This window comes from Cydia splendana, chromosome Z, assembly GCF_910591565.1.
Source record: "Cydia splendana chromosome Z, ilCydSple1.2, whole genome shotgun sequence".
In the NCBI taxonomy this organism is placed as follows: Eukaryota; Metazoa; Arthropoda; class Insecta; order Lepidoptera; family Tortricidae; genus Cydia; species Cydia splendana.
In genome coordinates, this window is record NC_085987.1 from 13,363,796 (window position 1) to 13,382,897 (window position 19,102).

Sequence of the window (19,102 nt, forward strand, 5' to 3'; positions counted from 1 at the left end):
CTTATTTATTTGTTTTACAAGGGGAAAATTTGTTGATTAATCATGCTAATATTGATACCCAAACAAGCGAAACATTCTAAAATTGAACCACAAGCGTAGCGAGTGGTTCGTAAAGTTGAACCTCGAGCGTAGTGAAGGTTTCAAGGGACGAGGGTTAAATAAAATTTTCACTACATCAGCTCGTAAAGGCCCTCTTGATTGTTCGAAACGGATAAGAAGAGTGGCATTTAATTTGATGCACATTTTGAGTTGTTTCCGTAGGTATATTCGTAAAGCTCAGTTGGTTGGTAAAATTGACTTTAAAATGATAAATATTGAATAACGTTAGTTTGAAATTGATTTAAATGATAAAGTAAATATTATCGGAGATATATATATCGGATATCGCTCTTAAACAAAAAATATATGTCGCTAGTCATTTATAACCTAAAAGCGCCAAATTACGCAAAATTATATTGAAATGACACCTGTCTATTGAATTTGAAGAATACTTTAACAAGGGTGGTTATCTGTATGACAATGCACCTAAAATAATTTTCAAATGTATCTATTATTTCTATACTTAACACGATAACGAATTCTACGTAAACCAAACCGCGGGCAATCCCTAGTACATATAGAAATAAATAAGTGTAGGTAAGTTTCCATTAGTGTACCTACTATTAACAATATAACTATTTACCATTGATAATAATTTTATAAACGTTTTGCGTATTTTTTACGGGCACCGCGCTAATCGCTAGCCCGCCACCGTCGATCGCTGCCTCCTGCCACGGCGCACAGCGCGGCGCGCGAAAACGCCGCGCGTTTGAAATGTAACTCAATATAAGCGCGGAATGCATACTTACGTATCAGTATTTAGTGTCGCCGTGATTTTATATTTCTAATATTTTGTGTGGGAACTAAGATCTTTATTATGACCGTGTAATATTAACTCTACAAACTTTAATTCAATATTGGCTATACTGCTTAACCAGAAATCAATATCTAGACAAGCACATTGTCTACATTTCTAACTTTTTACAAGTATACTAAGTTGATAGATAATATCGTAATTTTACAATATCAGCTACTTTAATTCTTTATTGACAAAGTAATTCGTGTTTTTACGTTCACCAGAAAGCAGCTGTTCCAGATTTCTAAAAACCGAATATTGTGAATAAATTAAAGTGTTATTGAACATGTTACAGTTTTTTGTAACTTTAATTTTATATTTACATAGTTATTTAGAAAATTGAAATATTTAAATATGGCCGAACGCTCCACCTATAATTTTCTAATATTTTACATAAATGTTATTTAACATGCATGCAATAACATATCAAAAAAGAAAAAACTTTAATGTTATCAAAACCCATTTTTGTTCCACCGCTGGTCTATATTTTAAGGTTAAGCTACAGGGCAAACCCTTAACCCGATCGTCTTTGTTTTAGGCTCAAATTGTAGCTGACTAAATTGTCCAGAGCCGTTTTTCTCAAATTTTTGATATCATTCTTTGTTTCCAAATTATCGAGCACCAAAATCAAAAATTCGGAAAAAATTGAATTTTATTTTCACTATTTCGACCATAACTTTTTTTGTTTTTGACTTTCTCGAATAATTATTTTTGCACCTTACAGCTCTCGTGATTATGCGTCTTTTGAGCCTATTTTTTAATATCATATCTTCACAACTTTCCGAGATATAAGGGGATCGCACTTTTTCGTGAAATCGGACCGTATACTGGAGCGAACGAAAAGACATTTCCAATGTCAAAAGATTAAGCCACGCCACAGCATTATGAGCCATTTCTATATAAACTAAGCTAGATACCAGGATATAACTTGTAGAACGCCACGCACAAATATATATGTCAGCGGCCGATCATGAAATTCCTAGGCATATAGTGAATTGCGAAAATCATTGACCCGTAATGACCCGTTCCTTGAGTTGACGGAGCCCCGCTGGACAGTTTGCCCTTCGGGCATATAAAACAAGTAAAACAACCTATTCTACCTACTTATTGGCTTAGTGTGACTACCGTCAAAACATTACACAAGAACGTTACGATCGGCCGCCGACATATATCACTGTTTTAGTTCATTCCATTCACGTTAGCTTTGGTGTATTGTATCGTCTACTTTTGTAAAGATTCGTATAGTGGTTGACCAACAGGTCAAATAAATTTTTAATAAGTATTGAAATCATAATAGGTACACAAGTACACTTGAGTCTACATATGCCATAGGAAGTATAAGAAATACCTGCTCGGTCATCAATTCATCATAGTATATGCAGAGTCGCGTTTCAATTAAATATACCTTATACCTATTGCGCATGCATCGTGTACTCGTACGTAACTACACGTTAATAAAAGTGCATCGCAAGCGTTTAATCGAATCAGTATAAGAGTAATTTCGACTATGCACAGTTTAAACCGATCTCAAGACATGATATACTGGATATGAATTCACAGTTGACAACTCGAGACTACATGTTTTATGAATTGGGTCGCTGTGGTGAGGGCACGCGGCTTAATCAATAGTTACTCATATAACCTTGATATAGTTATGTAGATACACAGATCATTGTACTACAGTACTAGACGGAGCTCGGAGCGTATAAAACGCAACGCTTCCAGGCTAATAAAACCGGGAGAAAAATCGTCCATAATTGTACTGTTATGTTCGCGACCATTTACATATGTTGCGGGGTGCGACGTCTCTCAGACTGATATGCAGTTCCCTATCACACTGATACGAATTCGCAGCGTTATGAGCGTATATCTTATCTTATACCTTTAAATTAAACGAGCAATTCTTATATTACACATTTCGGTACCTCGGAAACGGCTCTATCGATTTCGATGAAATTGGCTATTTGGGGGTTTTCAGGGGCGAAAAATCGATCCAGCTGGCAGCTAGTCTTATCTCTGGGAAAACGCGCATTTTTGTATGTTATCTGAGCTAAGCTTGATCTCCTAGAAATTGCGTAATAGCGCTATGCAGGTAAGGTATTACTAGGTTTATAGCGATGTCCCGCTCGGACACCGGAGCGACGTGCGAATTCTAATCCAATGTGAATACCGCCTTAAAGATAAGCGATTCTCACAACACAAGATAGACTTGTGTTGTGAGAATCGCTTTCGATTTCGAAGAATTTTGGGAGTAAGTACTAAGTAGTAGGACTAAATTCCGTCTTAAAGCCAGGAAATTTGACGAATAACAAAAAAAGCGGCCAAGTGCGAGTCGGACTCGCCCATGAAGGGTTCCGTAGCAGCAAGTAATATAATAAAATTGCGGTTTACGATTTATGACGTATTAAAAAAAACTACATTCAGTTTAGAAAAAGTTATATTAGAAACCTCAATATCATTTTTGAAGACCTATATACTCGGAGTAATTAACAATGGAGCCGCCATTAACAGGCGTTCCCCTCTGTCGAAAATAGGCGGCCAATGGTCAACAACTTGTCAACCATATGTATGGACTGACGTTTATCTGACATGACGTACCTATACATTTGATGTGCCCCTCCCCCGCAAAAAACGGCAGACTATTTTGTACCGAAAATTTTAGACATGGCGTCTCCGTTGGTTATATCCTCTAAGCCTATATAGATACCTCACACGTATGGGATTGATGAAAAAAAAAATTTTGAGTTTCAGTTCTAAGTATGGCGAACCCCCAAAATTTATTGTTTTTCTTCTATACATCCACTTACCAAGTTTCAACTGTATAGTTCTTATAGTTTCGGAAAAAAGTGGCTGTTACATACGGACGGACAGACGGACAGATAGACAGACATGACGAATCCATAAGGGTTCCGTTTTTTGCCATTTGGCTACGGAACCCTAAAACGGCGCACCGTGCGAACCTGCGACGAAAGATAAGGCGATCGCGCCTCAATAACTCTGCTAGTCTGATACTTCTGTTTAAAATTTAGCTTATCAAATCCCTCGGCTATATCACTAGCTGTGGTATGAAGGGTATAAGAAATGTTATGCTTGGAGTCTGCCCTTGCAAATATAATGTACCTAGTACCTATTCGTTTGATTTTTTTCATGGCATTTGGGGACATGGTGAGAGAGTTACTTAATAGTTCTTACGTGAACCTCACAGAAATGCGTTGAAAAAGGCGCACATATACGCGTGAGACCGGAGCAGAGGCCCGCGCTCCGATGTGTACAGGCAAGTATGGGTACGGGTAAACGATTACCATGGCAACCAAAGTTGATTATGATTTTGTATTATTGATGCTGATACTGATACTAGGGGCAACTCCAGCCAGCAGATCCTGCAGCAAGGACTAGGAAGAGGAGACTAGGGGGGAGGCGAAGTTGAGGCAAATAGCCCTGTAAGCTCGCATGACTCTGCTGATTCAACCTAAGCGGCATCGAGTCAGTGGAGGTGTCAGCGTCACCTCACACCGGCTAAGCCTCAAACGCGAAATCAAACAAAGTACGCGCGCAAACCAGCTTATTACGCAACAACCCCTGCCACCCCTCCGTAGGCGCCCACAGCCTGACCGAGACACCGGAGCACCCAGTAGATAGGACAGGAGTGTAGAGTTTGAAGTCAGGATAGTAGGAGAGTCGGGTAATTTTTACCCGACCCGAATACAAGTCATCGTAAAGTCAGCATGGGGTAGATAGATACTATACTTGGTGTGTAATAAATACTAGGTGTGAGGATATGTGACTGCATTATGACCCTCCCCTTTTCCCCTCCTTTGTAGAAACCTAGATAGCCCCGTCGTTATTACCTTATCTCGGATAGTAAATCAAATCATTAGGGGATTCCGTATTAGTACTGCTGTGGATTCGATTTTCTTCTGGTTCTGATTAATTGATTTGTTGTCCCTCTTTCTCTAGACTGTGACACAAACAGTCCCGAGGTGCGTTGTCAATGTAGGTCGAATACCGCCGTAACCAAGGCCCGGATACCGGTTAAATTTCCAAACCGTTATGATGTACTCAGCGCAAAACCTTTTCGGTTCGATTTTGTACGTAATACCGTTATTTTTAAACCGGTTTTTAGGGGAACTCTTTAATAAAGTTCTTGTCACATTAAACGGTTAAGAACTATTAAAACCGGTTTATTCCAACGCACGATAAACAAGCTTCTGTTTTCTTTAATTTTGCATTTGTAGGAAACTTCTGCTTCGGGAAAGACGTTAATTTCATTCAGTCCATTAATAAAATTAGTTCCAAGTGCAAAAAATTGGTATATGATGGGAAAGTATAAGTATTTATATTTAAATGTTTTGTTGCAATCAAATACCTTACCTAATGGTGTGATTATATTTTGGTCTGCAAAAAAAAACATTAATTGTTTCTATGGAAAAGCACAAAAACCAAAGTCAACATTTTAAGGTATTTTTGATTGAAATGGGTTTTGCCCAGTATGTTTATGCTAAGTTATAAGTTTGAGACGTTTTGAGTTAAAAATAGTAGTTACGATATTTTTTCAAAAAAAAATTACCGTCGGAACAAAAAATCAAAATATCTCAAGAACCGCAACAAATACGGTAATATCCTCGCAGACGGTTATTCTACGAATAATTTGTGATTTTTTGGCATACTACATATATCCGTCACGGGTGCGTTTTTTTTTTTAAATTCATTAACCGTTTCTATGGAAAAGCACAAAAACCAAAGTCAACATTTTAAGTTTTTTTTATTGAAATGGGTTTTGCCCAGTATGTTTATGCTAAGTTATAAGTTTGAGACGTTTTGTGTTAAAAATTGTACCTAGTTACGATTTTTTTTCAAAAATAAATTACTGCCGGAACAAAAAATCAAAATATCTCAAGAACCGCAACAAATACGGTAATATCCTCTCAGACGGTTATTCTACGAATTATTTGTGATTTTTTTGGCATACTACATAATTACATATATCCGTCACGGGTGCGTTTTGTTTCAATCATTAATTGTTTCTATTGAAAAGCACAAAAACCATAAGTTTCAGACGTTTTGAGTTGAAAATGGTAGTTATGAATTTTTTTTTTTATTTATGGAGCCCGAACAAAAATCAAAATATCTCAAGAACCGCAAGATATACGGTAATATCCTCGCAGACTGTTATTCTACGAAATATTTGTGATTTTTTGGCATACTACATAATATTAAATCATTAATTGTTTCTATGGAAGAGCACAAAAACCAAAGTCAACATTTTAAGGTTTTATTTCTTGAAATGGGTTTTGCCCAGTATGTTTATGCTAAGTTATAAGTTTCAGACGTTTTGAGTTAAAAATTACTATTTTTTTTTTAATTACCCCCGGTACAAAAAATTAAAATATCTCAAGAACCGCAACAAATACGGTAATATCCTCGCAGAAGGTTATTATACGAATTATTTGTGATTTTTTGGCATACTACATATATCCGCACGGTTGCGTTTTTTTTAAAATCATTAATTGTTTCAATGGAAAAGCACAAAACCCTTAAGTTTCAGACGTTTTGAGTTGAAAATGGTAGTTAACTTTTTTTTTTATTATTATGGAGCCCGAACAAAAATCAAAATATCTCAAGAACCGCAAGATATACGGTAATATCCTCGCAGACTGTTATTCTACGAAATATTTGTGATTTTTTGGCATACTACATATATCCGTCACGGGTGCGTTTTTAAAAATCATTAATTGTTTCTATGGAAGAGCACAAAAACCAAAGTCAACATTTCAAGGTTTTTTTTCTTTTAATGGGTTTTGCCCAGTATGTTTATGCTAAGTTATAAGTTTCAGACGTTTTGAGTAAAAAATTACTATTTTTTTTTTTAATTACCCCCGGAACAAAATATCAAAATATCTCAAGAACCGCAACAAATACGGTAATATCCTCGCAGAAGGTTATTCTACGAATTATTTGTGATTTTTTGGCATACTACATATATCCGTTACGGTTGCGTTTTTTTTAAAATCATTAATTGTTTAATGGAAAAGCACAAAACCCTTAAGTTTCAGACGTTTTGAGTTGAAAATGGTAGTTAACTTTTTTATATAAGTAAAAATTTTACATCAAAAATTCGATTGGCTCCCCTTCGTAAATCAATCTGTGAGTCAAAAGGAGCAACTCTGCAAAAGGAAATTCCATCATCATCATTTGCCGTATAATTAAGTGAACACCAGGGACTACTATGGAAAAGCACAAAAACCATAAGTTTCAGACGTTTTGAGTTGAAAATGGTAGTTATTTTTTTTTTTAACTATGGAGCCCAAACAAAAATCACAATATCTCAAGAACAGCCACAAATACGGTAATATCCTCGCAGATGGTTATACTACGAATTATTTGTGATTTTTTGGCACCCTACACATTACCGCCACGGGCGCGGTTTTAAAAAAAACTTTTATTGTTAAATATTTTAATTTTATTGCTACGATTTTTTTTATATTTGATTACAACTAATTAGAAATTCATAAGTTAGCAAAAGAATTCAGAGCAAACCCCATTTCAATCGAAACAACCTTAAAATGTGAATGTCGATTTCCGTGTCTTTTCCAAAGAAACAATAAAATATTTAAAAAAAACGCAGCCGTGACGGAAATGTGTAGGGTGCCGTAAAATAACAAATAATTCGTAGTGTAACCATCTGCGGTTCTTGAGATATTTTGATTTTTTTTTTCCGGCTTCATAATTTTTTTTGTACAAGTCACATGAATTATCTTCTGAGGTTGGCTGTCAGCAGGGTGACCCTCTCGGGCCAGCAATTTTTAGTTTGGCTATAAATCCAATTATCAAAAATTTAAAATCAAAATTCAATGTGTGGTACTTAGATGACGGAACCCTAGGAGGCGACGTGAATACTGTACTCTCTGATTTGTCTTTTATTAAGAGTAGTTTCGAAAATATTGGTTTAGAACTGAATTTCAGTAAATGCGAACTATTTATTCAAAAATCTTCTTGTACTTTGACCGACTTACAACCCAAATTTGACGATCTGACTCCCAATATCAAATCAGTAGACAAGTATTCTCTTTGCCTCCTGGGTTCTCCTATATTCGAAGAATCTTTTCCCGATTATATTTCTAACTCCATAACTAAATTCAAAAGTCACACGGATCGCTTACTCGAAATTAGCCCTCATTATGCTCTTGTGATTCTTAAATTCTGCCTTTTTGTCCCTAAATTTACGTATGTGCTCCGCTGTTGTCCTTTCTGGAAACATCAAAATTTATTGTCGCCCATAGATGATTTGATCAAAATTAGTTTAGAGACGATTCTAAACATTCAGCTAAGTGAGCCTTCCTGGTCTCAAGCGTCCCTCCCTATTCGGTTTGGAGGTTTAGGAATTCGCAAAATTTCCAGTGTGGCTTCCCCAGCCTTTTTGGCGTCCACTCATAGCACGTCTGGTCTCATAGGAAATATCTTAAGGGCTTTGCCCACAAACTGTGAGATCGCGGGCTTTGAGGACGCCAAAAATGCTTTTAAAATTGCTTGCCCAGGCAATCAATTTCCAGACAACCCAAATTCACAAAGGAGTTGGGATAATGTTTACTGTGATTTAACTTACAATACTCTCCTAAACAACTGTACAGGTCCAGACCGCGCGAGGCTTTTGGCGGTCGGAGCCCGGGAAGCCGGTTACTGGCTACATGGCCCATCCTTCGCCCAATACTGGTACTTTTTTGGATCCGGCCTCCCTTAGACTGGCGACTGGTTTGCGACTCGGGGTTTCGGTGTGTACGCCACACATATGCTCTTGTGGCACGGACGTGGACCGATTGGGACACCACGGATTATCTTGTCAAAAAAGTGCAGGCCGTTTTTCGAGACATGCGTCGCTTAATGACATAGTCCGTCGGTCTCTTGCCACCATCAATGTGCCTGCTCTTCTTGAGCCGACTGGCATTATCAGAGATGATGGCAAGAGGCCCGATGGAGTGTCCTTAATTCCTTGGAGCTTGGGACGGATGTTGGTGTGGGATGCTACCTGCGTAGACACACTGGCACCGTCCCACCTCCAACGGACTACTGTAAAAGCGGGCGGAGCGGCGGAAAGCGCCGAAATTCTAAAACGTAACAAATATAAGAGCCTCGGTAGAGAGTACCATTTTGTACCATTTGGAGTTGAAACTCTAGGTCCATGGGGTCCCAGCGCGCATAAGTTGTTCGCAGAAATCGCGAAGCGTCTGGTTGACGTAACTGGTGACCGAAGAGCTGGCGGCTACCTCGCACAACGTATCAGCATTGCGATACAGCGAGGAAATTCCGCCAGCATCCTTGGTACAATGCCTCAAGGGCCAATTTTAGATTTAAGCTAGTTATTAATTTAGTTTAGTAGTACCACTGTATATATATTGTATGTAAATAAATAGTTAAAACCATTTTTTTTTGAAAAATGTCAACTCTACTATTTTCAACTCAAAACGTCTCAAAACATACTGGGCAAAACCCATTTCATGTTGACTTTGGTTTTTGTGCTTTTCCCGTGACGGATATATTTAGTATGCCAACAAATCACAAATAATTCGTAGTATCACCACCTGCGAGGATATTACCGTTTGGTTTGCGGTTCTTGAGTAAAAATGATTTCTTGTTCCTGCTCCATAATTTTTTTGTTTCCGTATTTTTGACAGAGTGTTTGCCAGATGCGTGTAACCATTAAAACAATTACGTCAGGATTTTTTTTTAAAGTAACTTGTTACTTTGTTCGTTTTCTTTTTAGGAAGAAATTTGTTATCGCTCAATGAAATAAATGAACAATACTTTTGTGTTATCGGAATTGTTGAGATTACCCCAACAGAACGGTATCTTGCTTTTATGTGACCGGTTTCTTTCCCATGGTATTTATTTCGAGGATTACTTAAGTAATAGACTAATAGTTTTGCCTAATGTTGCGAGTGAGTGAACTATGAGCAATCCTCCTCGCTAATGAAATGACCATACGGACACCAAGCAATACATGGACCTTATAATTACCTACATACTTCTTACTCCTTAATAATGACCTTATTTCGTGTATTCTAGAAAACTAGTGAAACAGTAAATGTAACTTAGTGAAATAGGTATATTAATTACTAACTATTAGGTATGTAGTACCTAACTAAGTGAGGTAATTGAAGGTCTCACTGTATCTATTTTTCAGGTACTTATTGGCTTTTTGGCCTTAATTATTGTAAATCAAAAATTGTTTGTTTTATTCTAAAAATTCTAGTCTTCCTACGTGTAATTGCAAGATACGTTTAGTGGGTTGTGTTAGGAACTTAATTAGTGCTTGAATAATAGTAATTAAAAGTAATGAGGTTCGTTAAGGTTGTGCTGTATACCTATTCAGATACTTAGGTTGCCTACATACGTACTTAGGCTTAGGGCTTGAGCATATCTAGCCTTTATGCACCTAGTGCTTAAGAATAACAGAGTAGGAACGGTCTCACCAAATTTGACTGTGATGTAGTACGGATGGAGGTCGCTTGAATCACTATTGCAGCCGCGATCATGCGCTCGTCGCGGTTGGCGTGGACACGGCTCGCACTCACTTAGTTTGACGCACTGGTACGCGGAAATATTATATGACCGGGTTGCACTGATATATGTAATATAAACTTATAAACACTGTCCTGTCACGAAAGGTTGGAATTAGGAATTAAGTAAGTAAGAACGCGTCGCGAGAGCTTTGGTTAGCGCGCGTCGGTACTTAGATGTTTGTGCCGCCATTGCACTAGCATCTGGCGATGGGTGACTATTGTTCGATGGGATTTTAACGCGTTTATGAGACTCCTTTGTTTGCCCCGGGCACGTCCGTTCACCACCGCGTCCCAAACGAAACTCCATCCCAAAGTTGATTATGATTATGTATTACCAAAAAACTCAAATTATTAGCAGGTATATTATACCGTGTACGAAACAAACGCTCCTAAAAATTGTATTATTTGAAATATAAACTATAAAACAAAACAAACGACTACTTACATAATAGGCTTGATAACAAATTTTGAAAACCCTTTTAATATCGTCGGTACACTTGTATCATCACTTGTATTAGTTCCGAAAAACACTATACAGTCAAAACCGTTTACGACGACATCGTTTAGAACAACATACCGGTTATATTGACCAAAATCAAAGGTCCCGGCTGAATTCTATTAGACCGCCTTATAAAAAACACCGCTTTTTGCGACATCGCTTATTACAACATATCTCTTTAAGCGACTACATTTAACTGATATTTTCGGAGAATTATATCTGTTAGAACGACCAGCCGTATTGTAAACATTTGAATAGGTGAGGGCAGTATCCCCTTCCCACATCTGGCACACTAAAGTCATTAAGATCGCAAAAGTAAACAAAAACAACTCGAGTTTAGGGTCTATTGTATTTCTCAGAAACAAAATAGGTACACGTGTATGCACTATAATCGAAACCCAAAGCCTGCTTTCTCATTTCTTTTCAGTCAGTTTGTTACTTATCCGAACACAAGACGCACCAAAACATATTATGACAATACTTTAATTAAAATTCAGCGTGAACTAGTAAAGTGCGTACGTACTACAGAAGTGTTTCAAACAAACTAAAATAACATATTTTGTTAATGTAGAAAAATGATAATTATATGTACGTAATGTCTTTTTATTATAATTTTCATGTGATAAAATGTAGTTTTATTTTATAGATGAGTATATTAATCACACATTTAATAATAAGTATTAAGTACGTCATCGGCTGTTACGACTATCGGTTTTTACGACCAAATATGAGTAGTCCCTTCGATGTCGTTATAAACGGTTTTGACTGTATTTCAGTTATACTCATAAGATTTAACATAGATAATTGCATTTTATTATAGCTAGTTTAAACTTCGCGCGAAAACGCCTCGCATGCCATTTGTGACGTCATCATTTAGTTGGTGGTAGGGTGGTAGATATTGTTTACATACTTACAGTTACGAATTTCCCTTGAATCCGAATGATATTGTTAATTCAGCACCATATATTACGATTAGGGATAATAAATACATTACAAAAATTTATCACAATAACTCATTTTACACAAAAACTCTCACACGGTTGCAGTTTAAGATGAATTATTTAGATACATGTAAATTTTGAGTGAAAATCACCGAACGCCGGTTTTACTTTTTAATTTTTATTTTTTTCTAGTTACGACAGCCAACATGGCAATGATAGTTCCATTCAGCCAAATAATTAAAAAAGTTTGTTGTTGAAATATCGTATTATTTAGCATTTTATTTAAATAATAACAAATAGATATCTACTTTATATCGTGTAATAATATTTTTTGGACGTAATAAATGTTTAGTGGCGAAATAACATTTTTTTTGCACCTTTCGAACTCTTTGGTGCCCACGTATAGATTTCGGTCAATGAGGTTGTCTATGTTGCTCTAAGAAATATGTTATGGATTGATGACGTCACTGTTTGGAACGTTTCTGATTGGCGTTTCAGTAAAAATGGTCGATTGGAGAATTATGCACTTTTATTTTATTGAATATATTAATAATCCTTCAGTTTATACTGAGATTGGGCCATTTTTTAGAATCATATTAACATATATGTTTCGTTGAAACCATTATTTCCATGATTCTTTGTTACTTGCAACAGGCCTATTATTCAGTTATTCCGCGCGGCCCGCTCATTTTTTCTTCCGTGGTTTTTCCTTATAATTCTTACGTAAAAATGAATGGCGCCAGAGCGCCTATTTATGTGTGGTGACCACGAGTTATCTAGAATTGCCTATATTTTATTTATTAGACCGAGTCTACGGGAGCTAGTACTTATATCTATCTATGGTATGCGTTGTATAGGTACAACGTGCGCGGCCTTATTCTTCATATTTAAAGCTATTAGAAGACTCCTCCCAGTTATTAACCGACTTAATAGGAGGATCCTATAGATGTGCTATACGCGTGCGTCCGTGAGGGACAAAATACGCAATACGATTGGTCGAGTTTATTTGTTGCCCACCAAAATCCATAATAAATTTACGGTCGGGATAAAAAAAATGTGAGACTGTGACAAGGACAAACATTAATAGCGCTTTCGCTGCTACTCTTATTGAAAGATACATAAGTCTATCCCGTTCGGTCATTTCCCCCTACTACCCCTCATGCCTGATCCAATTATACTATAGATTCATGGAGGATCCGTAATTTCAAATGACTGTTCCTAATTTTTTGAAACGGAATGTTGAACATTGGGGTTAGGTGTTTTCTTGTTGCTAAGCTCAATGGCCTTTCAGACGGCACTATCAAATTGGCAATCTGATCAAAAATTTAATTTGATTTCAACTTCATGGTGAAATCGGCGAGCCAATATATGTCCTCGAATCATTAAATTGACGATTTCATCTGACTTTGCGAAAGTCATGTCTGGACACTAATAAAAGGGTTATTCCCAGATGTTACCACCAAGTTGTTACCACTGGTAACTCGTGTGACGACCTGGATGACATCTTTGTGGCAAGTTGGCAACTGCTAGGAAGAAACTGATTTGACGAACAAGTCATTGTCGCCATTTACTAAGCCGTATGCATTTTTAACCGCCATTCTCTGGAAATGAAAAATGGCTCAAGAAAAGTACCGTCGGTAGTAAAAACTTAATCAAAAATGATATTTTTTCATTAAAAATATATCTTTTATGGGTAAGAGATGGAATACAGATAGGTGCTAATTTACATTTGGCGAAGTAACACAGTACCTACATTGTATCCAGAAACAGCAAGTCACTCTGACGACATAAAATGAGCCTTGTTGGGAGAGTAATGGTTGAAACGCCTGAACCACACTATTGGAAAGCGACAAGACCTGATGAAACGCTGTAGGTATATCGTTTTCTGGCAAAATCTGCATAAAGGGTAGGTACTATAGGTACACGATCTCTAAGGGAAGGGCCACTTGCACCATTCCAGTATAATTCCGGGTTAGGGGGATGGTGTGCAAGTGACGCTTAAGTGTCGGATCTCATGGGGCGCAAACCTTTTCTACAAACTGATAACTAGGTTTTTGGTTATCCATAGCATAGCAACACAATTTTAGTAAGTAGCTAGGTACCTTATAGAACGTATTTTATAGGTAAAACCTCAGACTAATAGTAAAACACTTGAAACCCCACGCGACGCGACTCCGCATAACGTAATGAATATTGAGTGAAATTCCATAAATTTTCTATAACCTGACCTTGGCCATCATCACGGAATACCCGACGCGATGTTAGTGTGCAATTCTAAAAAAGTAACTAAGTAATATTGGTAAAAGTGTCTCCGAGTCGTTATCTAAGTACCTATCATGATCAAAATTACATCCTGTATAGGTCGTGCCTATTTATATTTATTTATTTTCCCACATAAGTATACAAAATACACTTGAGTGTGTGTATTTACGGTCGATGTCGCCTGCTTCAACGTAATGAAATAAACATGACAATGGAAAATGGAAATTGCATCACCTTGATTTTTTTATCCATATTTTATAAGACGCCTCTGCCTAGAAGATTTTTCTTTAAGTAGATCATGTATTGTTTTAATTATTTAAAGGCTCCTCTTCACGTTGGGCCAACGCCAACGCCAACGAGGGACGCAGCCATGCGGTAGAATGAGATAGCAATATCACTTGCTCCCTCTAACGCATAAATGCGTCCCTCGTTGGCGTTGGCCCAACGTGAAGAGGAGCCTTAAGGGCGTCATACACGGCGAAGATACTATAATGATTTATCTTAACATAAAATATCGCTCACTATACAGTTTAGATGGGCTATCAGCTATCACAGACGGCTGAGATATAATACCTATATTTTTAACCGACTTCAATTTCATAGAACTCAATTTTTAAATGCACATGTTGATTTGGGTGTTTTTTTAAGCAACTCGAGCATTTTCTCTCGAAAACCGCCAATTTGATGAAATGGACCCGATGATGATGATTGTTTTGATGATAATCATGACGATTTCTTAAAATGTAGGACGTTCAGCGATTACTCCGAGACCAGTGGTCCTATTTGAGCAATTCTTTTTTTGTTTGAAGGGAACTGCCACAAAGTGCAAGGACATTCAACCACGAACGCGGTAAGCCTTGCTAAGCAGTAGACATTTTATAGGTATCAGTGAAACATAAAAATACTCCACATATTCCTATAAACGTAGCCATTTCTTCTGTGAGTAGGTAGGAAAAAAGCGCCAAATTTAAAATATGTAGGCGCGAAAGGTAACCGTCCCATTGAAAATTTTAAATTTACGCCTTTTTCTTTGTTTCTCAGGAACCAGGAACATAGATATTAAAGTAGGTACCTATTCGGGGCAACATGAAAATAGTTGATAGGAAACGCTCATGGAAACATAAAATAATGTATGGATATAGTCGCGTGACTTTTCGTAGCATCTGTCAATGTCATCCCGGTCCATTTTTGCTTTCTTTTAGCGTTAGTCGATGTACATACGAATACGATTTCCATCTTGGCCTTTACCTAGGGTAAAGGCTCCCAGTTGTGCTTGCATTCGTTTTTGGTTCTCTGTTTTAACTAATCTTTTGTTAATTATAATTACGAAACCATAACAACAGTGAATATAATTATAATGAAATGTTTTACCGTATAGTAGTGTTGTGTACCCTAGAAAAGAAGCCTATGCTATGCAGTGGGCGATAAAGGGCTGTTATGATGATGATGATGACTCTATATAGGTACCTACGTAGACTTTATGACAATGCAAATAAAGTACCTACTTAGCAGAGATTCGTTGGGAACTAAAACGGCATTTTTAGGTTAGGTACCTATATAATTTAGACTATTTATGTATTTAGAGAATAAAGACAGTAAACAAGTAGGTACTTACGTTAAAAATATTTTTGACAAAATGTTAGCTTTGTCATGAGGATTCTTTTCTTTAATTACAACTTTCGATTCCATGTTTCTCAGGCACTTTCAACACCACTGGTATAGTTTGTATTTGTAATAATAGTAAGTATAATATTTTGTTTATGTGTATTACGTCTAAAGCTCTCATATATAACTATAAATAATGTCAGTCAATTTTGCCTAGTAATCATGTCGAATTTAAAATTCTTGTTTAGTTGCATAATGTACGCCTAATACTTCCGTCTCATCTCGTGTTAGTTTGCAAAAACAAACGGTTGATTGATACTCGGAATACAATGAAAATTTGCTGAATAAAGAGGACGGGGCTTCTATTCACTGAAGTAATGTATATGTAACCTGCATAAATGGTGAAATAACAATATTAGTTAAGTATCCACTCCGATTAAGTACACTTATAATGCAACTCGCGTCAAAAGTCAGACAGGCGCCGCGGCGCTCCGATGGTGAACTGACACTGGCGGGCGATTTGGCGAATGGGTGGAATGGAGCAGCGAAGCGGGAGGCGGGCGGCGCGGCGGGCGAGCCAAGTGCCGTCTGCCGCCGGGTGACGGGTCGGCGCCTCGGCGGGTACGCTGGCCGGAGTGGCTCGGCACAACACACGGGAACTTGATACATTGTTTAAATTTGATTTGTTTTGGATTTGTGTAAGTAATTTTGAATAATGTACCTTTTTAGGTACATATTAGAAAAGTCTGTTCACTATTCACTAAAATTCCTGACATTTTCGTATTCCGGCCGTATTCCTGACAAACGGGCAAAATTCCTGACATGTCAGGAAAATTCCTAACATCTGGTAACCCTACGCTGGTCCATCTTGGCCATCGTCAGGGGTACGAAACTCCTGACTTCGGTCAAACTCGGCTCCGCTCGGCTCAGCATTGCTCCCATAGATATATGATATACTTAGATGACGCCTCAGCGAGCTGTCACTGTTGCCACTTTTGTTTAGTGTACGATTAACAATTTAACACCACCTTGCTGTAGCCATGTCGACAAAGTCATTTCGATAAACTATCGACATTTCTTGCAATTTTAATTTTACTTCAAAGGTTTAACGATGCCTAAATGAACAAAAACGCTTTTATTCTTTATTGTGGTTATCAGATCACAATTTTATCGTCACGCCCCAGCAGGGAACCAAGAAAAGTTCAGATATTTAATTAAAATACATAAATATCTACTAAAATATGTCTTCCGCAATAATTGAATTATTTTATTATATTCTAATATATTTTTTATTCATTAGCATTTCAATTATGTTTATGTTTAACGAAGATATTGAAGCTTCAATTAATAGCTATTTCGTTCCGCCGTGTAGCATTTATCGATATATAACATGATTAAAATCGACTTTTCACATCCCGAAAAGAGCACACATACACGTTTTTACGCACACATACACAGCCTGGATGCACCAAAAAAGGAAACACTTGGATTTGAAGTTCATCTTGTCAACAGTGTGATGTCCTTTTTTGACAAATATGGCATTTTTAAAGAGCGAGGAGAGAGAAATGATACTAGTTGCTGCGCCGTCAAAGAGAACAGAAAACGTTGGGGCCTTGATTGCTCCGAGCAATTATTAGGGTTAGCACCACTTGACTTCCTTTTGCGTGCACGACCATAGATAAGATAATCACTTGATTTTTGACAACCCTAAATAGCCGAAAGGGATAGTGCCATATATTAGAAAGGGACAGCATGATTCGACCCTGAACCGCTGTCAAACTTCGTTTTTGTAGGAATAGAAGTTTCCTTTCTGTACGGTAGTACTAATAATTATTCTGTGCCATCGTGTAGAGCAGCGGTCGGCAACCTGCGGCCCGCGGGCCGCATGCGGCTCGCGAAACTGTCACTTGCGGCCCGAGAGGCGCCTTGGCTATTTTGTATGTAATAGTGACAAACGACAATGTCTCATAAAGTCATAAATTAGCAGGAGATCTAAGGTCCACCACCTTGCATTTTGGAGACAAAGCAAACCGCTTGGAACAGGTGTTCCTGGGGGTGATCTGAGCTGATTAAGCCCGGTTGCTAAGAGGTTCCCCCCAGCAGGTGGGCAGGGGAGGGGGGGTAAAAGTGCCTCCGGCGCGCCTCACTCTAAGCTTTATATCTGCATACATCTCGCAACTATATCAAGTTTGGTGTCTTTTTCGTGTAATTCGAGGATGAAGAATTCAGTTCTGTGACTAAATTTTCACTCACCCATACAAAAAATTCGAAAAATTCAAAATTCAAAAAAAAATCTTTAATTTTTTTTTTTCGTAGATCCTCTAAAAAAAATTAACTATGAGGATTTTCTCTAGAAAAAAAATACATGTGAATAGCCCAGTTATCCTACTATACAGAATAGTAAACTTGTCAAACATTTTTTTTTCATAACTCTGTTAAAAAAAAATGTTTTGTGTCGCGCGGCGTACCTGCATTGTAAGAGCGGTATGCAGCGTTTAGGATTTTTAAGTATGTTTAGATGATTTCTGATAAGTTGTTATTCTTCTGGTTGTAGATTACATTAATAAATTACTTCTGGAAGTGATATATATGTCGCAGTCGGATCGTATAATCCGCCGTATTACATTACGGCTAGCCGTTTTCAAAAACAGGGGCGTTTTGAAATGCGGCGGTTTAACGATTAGCCGGATTGAATGCGGCTGAATGAGAATCCGCCGGAATGTATTCGGCGCCATACGTTCTTCAATACGGCTAGCCGTAATGTAATACAGCGAGTCATTAGCCGCCGCTTTGACAGTTTTTAGTTCCCATTTTTAACACCCGTGGCGCTGCCTGACAAACGCTGGGGTGTCCATCAAATCTGGAGTTCGTCGGACTGTTTCTTTTCAAAAAACATTTCTTCCGCAACTTAACTAGATGGAGCCCCGCTTCGCGGGGCTCCTATTTCTGAGCGGTTTGCCCTTCGGGCATCTGAAGCTACCTAACGAACCTAACCTACCTACCTATTGATTTAGTGAGACGTCCGTGAAAACATTACACTTTGGGGAAAAAAGCGTAGGTAGGTAAGTAGGTTAGGTTCGTTAGGTAGCTTCAGATGCCCGAAGGGCAAACCGCCCAGAAATAGGAGCCCCGCTTGCGGGGCTCCGTCTATTTAAGTTGTGAAGGAAATGTTTTGGAAAAGAAACACATGTAGTGCGGTGGGACCATGGTAAAAATAAATTAAATTGCAAACATTGTCAAACTCCGGTTACGTAGGCGACCGAAAGAACTGGTCACTCTACAATCTAAAATAGTAGTACGATGCGGCTAAACGTTGGCCGCCTTATTGAAGAACGTATCGCAA

At 37.8% G+C, this 19,102-nt stretch overlaps 1 protein-coding gene across 1 annotated transcript in view; it reads right to left on the bottom strand.

Moving 5' to 3' along the window:
• Window positions 1-16,275, bottom strand: part of LOC134804452 (ATP-binding cassette subfamily C member 4-like) — a 60,366-nt gene extending 44,091 nt beyond the window's left edge. Inside the window, exon 1 of the mRNA XM_063777493.1 lies at window positions 15,770-16,275. Coding sequence (XP_063633563.1) covers window positions 15,770-15,843 — 74 coding nt within the window. The 5' untranslated portion in view covers window positions 15,844-16,275. The remainder of the gene's footprint in view (window positions 1-15,769) is intronic.
• Between the last annotated feature and the right edge of the window lie 2,827 nt (window positions 16,276-19,102).